General features: G+C 44.6%; 1 protein-coding gene across 1 annotated transcript; it reads right to left on the reverse strand.

Annotated features, from left to right (window-relative positions):
* Positions 1-6,066: 6,066 nt before the first annotated feature.
* Positions 6,067-9,864, reverse strand: sox9a (SRY-box transcription factor 9a). The gene is made up of 3 exons (XM_073489537.1): positions 9,089-9,864; positions 8,609-8,859; positions 6,067-8,367 (listed from the first exon to the last, which is right to left on the reverse strand). The coding sequence occupies exons 1-3, from the start codon at positions 9,514-9,516 to the stop codon at positions 7,544-7,546; spliced, it is 1,503 nt and encodes a 500-aa protein (XP_073345638.1). The 5' UTR covers positions 9,517-9,864; the 3' UTR covers positions 6,067-7,543.
* Positions 9,865-10,388: the final 524 nt, after the last annotated feature.

Below are 10,388 nucleotides of genomic sequence, written 5' to 3' on the forward strand. Positions count from 1 at the left end.
AGTGTACTTCAGCCTCTTCCTCTTTGCGGCCCCTTCTATGCCCTCCTCCCACGGGACCATTAGTTCTATGAGGAGCTCAGTCTTCACATCACTATGTCTGGACGGATGCTTTCACATTTGGGAGGACTGACCATTTAAGAGAAAATGGGCTTTTTCTCATCTCTCAATTTTGTGACTCCTTCTCTCCTCTGTCCTCAAGCCTGTGACCCAGAAATTGATCTCAGTAATCTTGAAGAATGTTTTGATTCCTAAAAAGCATCTCAAGGACAGAGGAGGCTTGTTGGTGGAGCAGGTTTACCCTCCTATTTTTGGACTCCGTGACCAAAAGAGGTGTGACACACAACTGGAATATACAAACCATGGTCGGACTCTTGCTGGGTGCTCTCAAACATAATGACTTTTACCATTTTGCCACGTTGTAAATTGAATTAGAAAAATAAGAGAGAGATGCAGCTGTGCCACACGTCATATTTAATTGACGTTGCTTTAAAATGATGGCTCCGATGCACGGATGTCTCACGTTGTTAAATGTCTGTTGACTTGGCTCGTCTTTCCTCTTCCTTCCCTCCTCAGCTTACATCTCTGGCGGGAGAGACTAAGATGCGAAGAGAGGTGACAAGGAAAGGAATTGAAGATGTACAGACTGAGAAATGAGAGGAGGGGAATGATTAGACCTTGTGTGGGTGTGAACAGACTGTGCTTGTACTTTTGTTGTACCTGTTGGGGCGGAAGAGGATTTATTAAACCTTATTGGTTCATGGGGATCTTGTAAATCCAGAATATCTCCACACAACATTCGTGCAAACACCCGTTTTTGGTGTGCAGCACATCTCAGATCTCATTTTACTCATCGGGACTCACTTGACCCTCTGAGCAGAACCTGAATCAGTAAAATGTGGCCTTTTGAATGTCAGTCTTCTGGTTTCGATCGTGTCGAACCGACTGCGATCGCAGTTTATTTGGCCGAGACGCTGCTCATGCCTCTGATGTGACGTGACTCGTCTGCTTGGCTGTCTGCTGTGGAAAACATCCATATGAAACATGTCATCTGTCCTGTGCTTGTTACTACCATTTCCCCTGTCATGCGAGCGAGCGCTGCAGAGACTGATGGCTTTTTCAGATGGGAACGATGTGCTACTTGCTCCTGACCACAGTCGGCCTACACTCCACCTTTTGATATCCTGCCATCTGCCTTTCCTTCTCTTGTTTACTCTGTTATCCCACCTCCTTCTTTCTCTTACATTCCTCCAGTATCCGAGGACGGAGCACTCTTTAAAGCCGCACAGGGGGAAATTTTCATGGAGAAGAAAAAACAACCAAAACCTCAAATAAGTGAAGCATGTAAACATTCACCTCATCTGCCCAAATTAGATGTCTTGTGTCTAGTATAGTCACACTGTTATGTCTTCACTGGGGAGAATCAACACTAAAGTTAGTAGGAAACAACCTCTTTTTGAGTAAACACCTGAATCCTGGTCATACTGTAAGATTTGTCTTAGATACATCTGACAATGATTTGTTTCTGTATGTCCTGTACAAATCCTGGTTTACTATCATCATTTTGGAACTGACGTACCTCCCAATGAGGAGCGTAATATGACTTCTTAACATCTAGTTTGCTTTCACTTGCCCTTTATCTAGTGGAAATAGTCGTACTATTCAACATTTTCTGACAGTATTGCATCGGTGTTCTTTGTCAACTTGTTGCACATCACCATTCAATCCATATGATGCTGACACTTTCAATTTCACTTATGCTCTGGTTAGGGTTCGGCACAATAACCACTTGGTTAGGTTGCGGAACATGTTTTAGCCTGAAATATCTGTTTTACCATAACGGCTGGAGATGTCCCAACTTTCAGTCAAAAATGTCTGAAACATCATGAAACGCGGTGTCATGTTGAAATGCAGTATTGAACTGCAGTCACTGTCTTGTCAATCTTGTTGCCTTTAACTCCACCACCATCCCCTCCGCCTCCAGACATGACAGTCAGGTCATAAACACGTAAACTGAACGAATTATGACAGGTTTTGTTGAAATGACAATACTGTGTGTAGCCTATGACATACAAATATGAATCTATCAGCAGTTTGCAGACATGTTGAGGTGCCAACATTTTATCCTGTCAACTTGGCTGAGTTTTTATGTGCAGAGTTTGAGACTACAGTAATTGATTGGCGTAGAGGAGGTCCATTTCTCTCTCTTTATCAGTGTTTTGCCTCTTTTTCAGGGCAGCTGGCGCAACTTCTTCCTCGTCAAAAACTAAACAAAAAAAAATAAATCCCCTGCAGCATTAGGGATACTGATTTGGACTCAATTACCATGGCAACGGCTGAAGCTTTGAAGCGTTTGGTTCAGCTCTAGTTGCATTGCAGTTAAACCAGACTTTACACACACAGTGTGAGCTGACAAGAAAACAACTGGTCTGGGGAGTTTTTTTCTTTTTGTGATGACTTAAGGTTACCAACTGTGTGCAATCATGTCATATGATTTCTGCCACATGCGGCACGTTGACACATTGATACTTGTTTCCGTGTTCTTGCAGCTGGTGTGCTGTATAATGTTTCTGTATCACTGGTGGCATTTAGGTGTACGTGACAAGAGCCTGTAGGCAGATCCATCGTCCAAATGTAAAACCATATCAGTGACAGAAACCTCTGTAGCTCTCAGCTGACTGGTTAGCAAACCCCTGCTTTTATTGTCCAACGGCTGCGATAACCGAAATCCTTTTTTAGTCCAAATAGCTCCTCATGGGGATGCAGCTGTAGTGCTGCAGCCCATCAGCAGTCATGCGGTACAAAGTGAGTCTTGGCCGCATCCGCGTCTCCGTCTCGAGTTCAAAAGCCGCCTCCAATGAGTATGAAAACATTGTGTCGCCTAACACATAATCCACATCACACACAAATGGTGTTTGGTCCCTCGGCAGCGTGACATCACTCAGTGTTTCCCCTCCTTGACCTTTGTCAGATGCCAGCGCCGAGGACCCGAGGGGAGGGGTCTGCTGCCGAGCTGCTGGTGCCCACTCAGATACTCAATATCTAATATTTCATCGAACTAATGAGAAACAACTGTAATAAAGAGTTTTCTCTGTGTTGTTTTCTCGTTAATTCGTTGTGATGGTTGTAGTTGTGCAACAGATGCTCTGCTTGAAGGAACACCAAGAACAAATTCACAGTTCCATAACGGAGAAATCGTACAATATTCAGAGGTTTCCCGTCAGTCCCCAAACGTTAGGCAACACTGCTGTCATTTTCATGTAAGATTCAAGGTCTGTAGGACTTTATAAAAGGTCCAACTTTTCTGGGACTTCACAACAAACCTAAGAATATTATAGCCGCTCTGTTTTCAAGTGACGGCCAAAATCACATATTCGTCTCTGCGGATTTTTAAATCTGAATAAGATGTGACACCCTCTGTACTTCGATCCTTTAGCACCTGTCAGAAACTGTCGTCCAGAGCATTAAAAACTTCTTTCTTTTTTCACAGTTATGGAATGCCAATGAAACGGCGTTTAAAGTCTGATCGAGTTTGAAACATCTGCAAGAGATGGAGCTTTCATACAAACACATACTGCTCAACAGGAAAACACATGCTGATAACAAAACACAAACAGAAATCCACCAAAACAGTACTGTGAAGAAAAAAACCCAATGAAAGGGCATCTGACTCTTGCTGATGGAAGGAGGAACTCTTAGAGCCTTCATTGTGACACTAAGCATCTTCGGAGCTGCTATGTTATGTTATTTCAGTATTCATGGGTATATTTTGAGCAAACTTTAGGGAAACTGAAACTAAAGATTATTGTAATCAATTAATATATTGATTACTTTTTTGATTAATTATGTTCTATATTAAATAGTTAAAGAAAATTCAGAAATCTTCTGCATGGGAGAACGAACACATCCTGTTTCTTGACACTCTTATCTTAACCCTTCACGCTGTGGAAAACACAGGAAGTGCTGTTGGTTGGTGCTTCAGCGTCACATGCTACTCAGCAGATTGAATTTTATAAAACAAACTTGTTTTTTTATCTTCGCCAAGGAAGTTACAGTATGTTTTCACCATTTGTCTGTTGGTTGGTTGGTTTGTCAGCAGGATTAAATAAAGAAAATAAAGGAGCTGAATCATCAATTTTTTCGTATATAGTTCAACACTGTGCGTTAGGAGTTGCGTTAGTAGTTTTTTGACATTTACTCGGGGAACGATTCAAGTGATTCTGGATCTGGTGTGTTAAAATGAAGGCAGTCATGGCTAGTTTAACATTTAGAGTGAAGCAAGGCCATCAAGTTTGATCTTGGAGAAGGCTTGATTGAATTAAAGCAGACTGTTGGGCCTTGGCGGAGGTATGCACTCTACTGAGTGCCATTCTCTTTTCACTGCATAACTGAGCATCTTGGGAGCCTTGTTTTGTAGGTATTCATAGCTTTGTTATTAGCAGCTTTAGGGAAATTAAACTAAACATTACTTTCATCATCAATGAGTCTTTTGATTACTTTTGTGATTAATCATTTACTTTGTTAAACAGTACAGTGCTAAATGTCCCAAACCCAAAGGTCCTTCCTTCAAATTTCATGTGTTATCACATCACATAGATGCGATTTTACATTTTTCTTCAAATATTTAGTGTCAGAATAGATGCAAATTAATTTTCTTAACGAACTGAATGATCAATTTTTCATTTAAAGGTGCAATATGTAAGAATTGGCCACCTCGCAAATTCATACTCCAAACAAGTAGGGGGCAGCATATCACCAGAGTAACTGTTAGCTCAGTTAGCCATGCAGCTAGTGGTCCGAACTGGGAGGTCATAGGGGTATTTTGAAAAACAATACAAGCAGAAAACTCTTATTTCTTCACATTCTCTTGATCATTTTGTTTTTATGATGTTTTACAGGGGCAAAATGTAAGAATTGACCACCTGTCGAATTCATGCCCAAAACAAACAGGCAGCATATCGCTAGAGGAACCGCTAACTGTAGCTGCCATTGGCTATTTAGCTCAGTTAGTTAGTGCAGCTAACAGTCCAAACTGGGAGATCAGAGGGCCGTGGGAACATTGTCATTTACACTTTCAGCGCAAGACCTTTACATAAGGTCGGGTCGTGTTTAACTGGTTAGCATGCTAACGCAATACATAGATGTCATAATATGAGAACTGTTATTCACATTCTGTTGATATTGTTTTGTAAGTTTTCAACTGAAATTCTTACATATTGCAGTTTTAATCTCAAACTGCAAATAACCATCAGTTAACAAATCTAGTTCTTTGTTGAGAAAGTCTGTGACAAAGTGATGATAGTGATGCACTTTTAAGTAGCAGACAGCAGACCTCTGACATGCTCAAACAGAATAAAATAAATAAATAGTGAAAGCCACAGAGCTGATATTTATTGATTGCCTGTTGCACTGCGTTGCATCAGACGGTGTCTTGTATGTAACTCCATCCATATCCACCCACGCTGGGTTTATATTCCAAATGTGGTTAGAAACTATTAAAAAAATGGTCTAATCTGAGTTTTCAGCTCGGTCTTTGTGCAGTCTGAGTGACTACTACAGGTTTTAACATCCCACTCTGGGCTAATACATGAAAGGAACCTGATGGGGACTTATTACTAGAAATCATTATATACAGTCTGTGTTACACTCCATGTTTTCAGCATGTAGCTTGTTTGTGTGAATCTCTTCCTCCCCCACCAGGATTTTAACGAAGCAGGACCTGCTCACCCCGCTTTCACTCTCTCCCAAGTGTCTTCTATTGACATAAATTGTGCCTCTTTTCAGTAGTTTTACAGCACTTGCTCTATCCCCCTCCAGGTCCCCCAGAGCCTCGACCCCCTGCTGCTACCAGCTGACGGGGAAAGAGGGAGGAAGAAAATAAAAGCAGGGGGAGAAAAAAACAGGGCTTCTGGGAAAACAAACACTAGTCCTGCTTCTTGGCTCTCGTCTCTTAACCCTTTCACTGACTCTGGCGTTTGGAAAACACAAGGATCTGTTGGAAGGTGCTTCAGTGTCACATGTGCTGTTGCATAACTGAATGTTTTAATCCAGAGATGAGTCATTTTTTTTAATAGCATTTTCTTTTTTTATTGCAAATACATATACAAAAGATTCTTTAAAGACAGTACAAATACATGGCGAGATCACAGAAGAAGAAAAAATAAGAGTTCTTTGATATGGAGAGAAAAGGAAATGGAGCTTGCAGAGCAGAAAGGATGGACGGTCCCTCTGGTGATGGCACAAACAAAAAACAAAAAAAAGCCAGAACAGAATAACTGAGATAACATTTTCCAGTTCTTTCAGCCATAGTTTAAAGTCCAACTCAAAAGGAAATTCACAAATAACCAATAAACCGTACACATTTCGTTAGATATCCCCCCCGACGCTCAGAAAAAAGGCAAATACATACTTAAAATAGACATTTACAGAAGATAAATAAACCCAAAAAAAGACGATTACAGCGTGTACCATTTTATCTAAGTACCCCCTGGGCTGAAAATGTAACAAAAAAAGGGGAAATTATATGCCGTCTACATTGCAAAGAGGACAATTCATTAGTTATAAGAATAGTATGCAAAATAATTACTTTGAAATAAAATTAAAGCTAATAAATAAATAAAGTTTTAAACTGGATTTGAGGGGGTGAGGGGAGCGATTTGGACACCAGCGTGGTGGGAGACTGCAGGCGGGCGGGGGGGAGGGCACCCGAGGGGTCAAAGGTGACTTCCTGTGGCTGTCAAACACACGCTGTTGGACGGTAAGTGTAATCTCAGCTGTGGCAAATCGCGCACACGCTCACTTGCTCGCACGCACACAAACACACACACGCATACAAAAGGTTGGATTAAAAATGTAAAAGATCCAAGGCACGGATGGTGGAACGGGCTGCAGTCTCCCCCCGACGAGACAGCACAGCGTTGTGAAAAAGCGAGTCTCTCCTCTCCTTCTGTGTATTGCCTAACAGCTTCTCCCATGATCGTGACACATAACTCGAGGAAAAGAATAATAAATCGACAGCTTAAATACAAACCATACTCGCTGGATGGCACAAGAAAAAGCGAAAACAAACAGAGACGCTTGTGTGAAAATCAACAGAGAACCAGAAACTGCACTACCATGAGTGGTTAGTAGCTGAACGGTTTCAAATATAAAGCTTTTTGTTTTCGTATCTACAGGTACAAATAATTACCCAAACCCTCCCCTCCCCCACGGGTTACAAACTGCCAGCGTATGAATGGAGAAACACAAAGAAAAACATACACAGTACCTACTGAAATATCAACAATCAATAAGTCCTCACAGAGGATTTTCCTAAGTCTTCTCATCTCTCTAAAAATATATATAGTTTCTATCAAGATACAATAGCAAGGCACGACGTGAGCCAATCACAAGTCCAGCTCTCCTCTTCGTCCGATTCAAGTGTCTGAGTCAGGGAGCAGCCCTGGAGGAAGAGCTCTCCCTGGGGTAAAGTGTTTTGGAGTGTGTGTGTGTGTGTGTGTGTGTGTGTGGCTGTACATGTCATTGTTCATGTGTGTGTGTGTTGAGCTCAGGGTCTGGTGAGCTGGGTGTAAACCGGCGCCTGCTCCCAGTGCTGCGGGCTGCTCTGTGGGATGGAGGGAACCCCCGTGTTGTCGGCGATGGGCGTGTACATGGGCCTCTGGCTGGGGCTGCTCATGTAGCTGAAAGTCGAGTACAGCCCCGAGCCCTGCCCCGCCCCCGCGTGGCTGTAGTAGGAGGCGGCGGCAGAGGCGGCGGTGCCCCCCTGGTGGTCGGAGTAGTCGTACTGCTGCGCCCTGGAGATGGCCGGGTAGGAGGAGGAGGGGCTGTAGTGCTGCAGGTTGAAGGGGCTGTAGGTGACGTGCTGCGGGGAGCCCTGCTGCTCGCTGTAGTGGCTCGGGCTCAGCTGCTCAGTCTTGATCTGGGTCCTGTGCTGGGACGCCGCCGCCTCTGAGGCGCCGCCGCTGCCCAGGGTGGTGAGGGTGTGCTGCTGCTGCTGCTGTCCCTGCTGGTTTTGGCTCTTGGCCATCCAGGCTGCGACACCACCCGCCTGCGGGCTGACAGGAGTGCCACTGCTGATGCTGTAGGTGCCGGTGTAGCTGACCGGGGTGGTGTTGCCAGGGCCGCTCGCAGAGCCGGGGTGGCCGTTGGGAGGGAGGTACTGGTCGAACTCGTTGACGTCGAAGGTCTCGATGTGGGAGATGACATCGCTGCTGAGCTCGCCGATGTCCACGTCGCGGAAGTCGATGTTGAGCTGGCGTCCGACGGGGCCATCGGGGAGAGAGCGGAGGCCTCCTTCACGCTTTAGGTCCATCTTGCCTGAGCTGACATCAGTCTTTGGGGTGGTGGGAGGGGTGGGGGGCCCCTGGGAGCCTGGAAGGAGAAAAAATGAATGATGAGATTTTATATTCTATGTGCATTCAGTATTCAATTTGGTACTTTTAAGCTTTTTAAGGAAACCAACAAGGGAATAAAACACATAAAACTTTAGATGTAACTTAACATTTGAATGATCTGCAGAGAGAACATGAGCCATTCAAACAAACACTTGTACATAAGTAACTGTGCACCAATTTTTGTTGGGACTGGAAAAAAAAAATACATTTCTGCTCACCTGAGTGCTCACCTGGAGAGTGCACCTCTCCCATGCTGGAGGCCGGGGAGTCCGCCTGCTGGAGAGCTTTGAAGATGGCATTGGGGGAAATGTGCGTCTGCTCGCTGCCGTCCTCCGACTCGCCCTGCCCGTTCTTCACAGACTTTCTCCGCCGGGGCTGGTATTTGTAGTCCGGGTGATCCTTCTTGTGCTGCACCCGGAGACGCTCAGCCTCCTCCACGAACGGCCGCTTCTCGCCTTCGTTGAGAAGTCTGTGCGTAAAAAGGACCATTAATGCACTGTGATTATTAACGGTGCGCTGCCTTAAATGCTTTATTCCAATACAATTACTATGCGCACAGTTAGTCATGCGGTTGATTCAGTCTGCAGAGAAGATACAGTGCAAATGTACAATAGAAATAAGAAAAACTAAATTAAAATAACACTCTCACTGGATTCTAAATCGGTGCGTAAAAGCTAAAAATCAGAGCCTTCACTCACCTCCACAGCTTCCCCAGAGTCTTGCTGAGCTCCGCGTTATGCAGGTGTGGGTACTGATCCGCCAGCTTCCTCCGCGCAGCCTGAGCCCACACCATGAAGGCATTCATCGGTCTCTTTACGTGAGGCTTGTTCTTAGAGGATCCGTTAACGCGCACCGGCATAGGCACGAGGGTCCAGTCGTAGCCCTTGAGCACCTGGGACACGGCGTCGCGGATGCAAGCGGGGAACTTATCTTCCTCGTCCTTCTTGAAGTCTCCGTCCGCCCGGAGCAACCCGTTCTCCGACGGCCGGGTGTTCTCGGTGTCGGAGCCCGAGCCGGACGGGCACGGAGAGCCCGCGGAGTCCTCGGACATGCTCGGGCTCGGGGCGTCAGAGAGACACTTGTCTTGTTCCTCCGTCATCTTCAGGTAAGGGTCGAGGAGATTCATACGCGAAACTGTTTGGTACCAAATTACGCGTGAAAACGGGTCGGAGTTATTTCTGCTTTCTCGCGAGAGGAAAAGCCTCTAATGGACTTTACCTTGCCAGGATGCTCAAAGTCTTTACACTGAGAGAAATGCACAAAAAACAATTGCAACTGATTCTCCTTTGCTCCCGTGCGTAAAAACCGATTTTGGAGTGTCTTTGCGCATGAGCTTGTGACAGACTCCGAGGATGAGTGTGTTTTTCTGCAGGAGGATCCGCGCGTGAAAGGGCAAAACAAAAAAAACACAAGCCAGCTGGTGAGAGTTTACTTTCAACTCTGTAAGGATGAAACGGTAAAGTGCTCCTTTTCTGGTCTCCAAGTACAATCCCCAGGACGCGTAAGTGCTTTGAACTGCAAACCTTCTGCACGCGGGCTTTATAAGAGCGTTACCATGCCGCACAGGAACGCCCGCTGATTGGACGGCAGCACGTGACGCCAAAGTGTAGGAATTTGATCCCATTTCTCCCCCCTCTCTCCTGAGCAGCACAGAAAACACACACACACAGTCACTTTCTCTCAAGCATACACACACTGGCCACCAGCCTGTTTATATGTAGTCTGATTCTACATATATTGACAAGACTGCATGGGAATAAGCGATTTTGAACATTTAAGCAGACATAGGGGATATTTATTTATCAACTGTGATTGACTACAAGTGGTTGTTTTTACTAGGAAAGGAAAAAAATGAATGAAAAATGCATTTATTGCAAAAAATGTGGCAATTAAAAGGAAAAATGTCACAAAAACTATTTAAATCATGACTTTTAATATCCAAAACAGTTGCGGATACTTTGTATTCCACTTTTAAAAAGCATTTTCATGTGTTTCTAA

Source organism: Pagrus major, chromosome 20 (genome assembly GCF_040436345.1).
Source record: "Pagrus major chromosome 20, Pma_NU_1.0".
Lineage (NCBI taxonomy): Eukaryota > Metazoa > Chordata > Actinopteri > Spariformes > Sparidae > Pagrus > Pagrus major.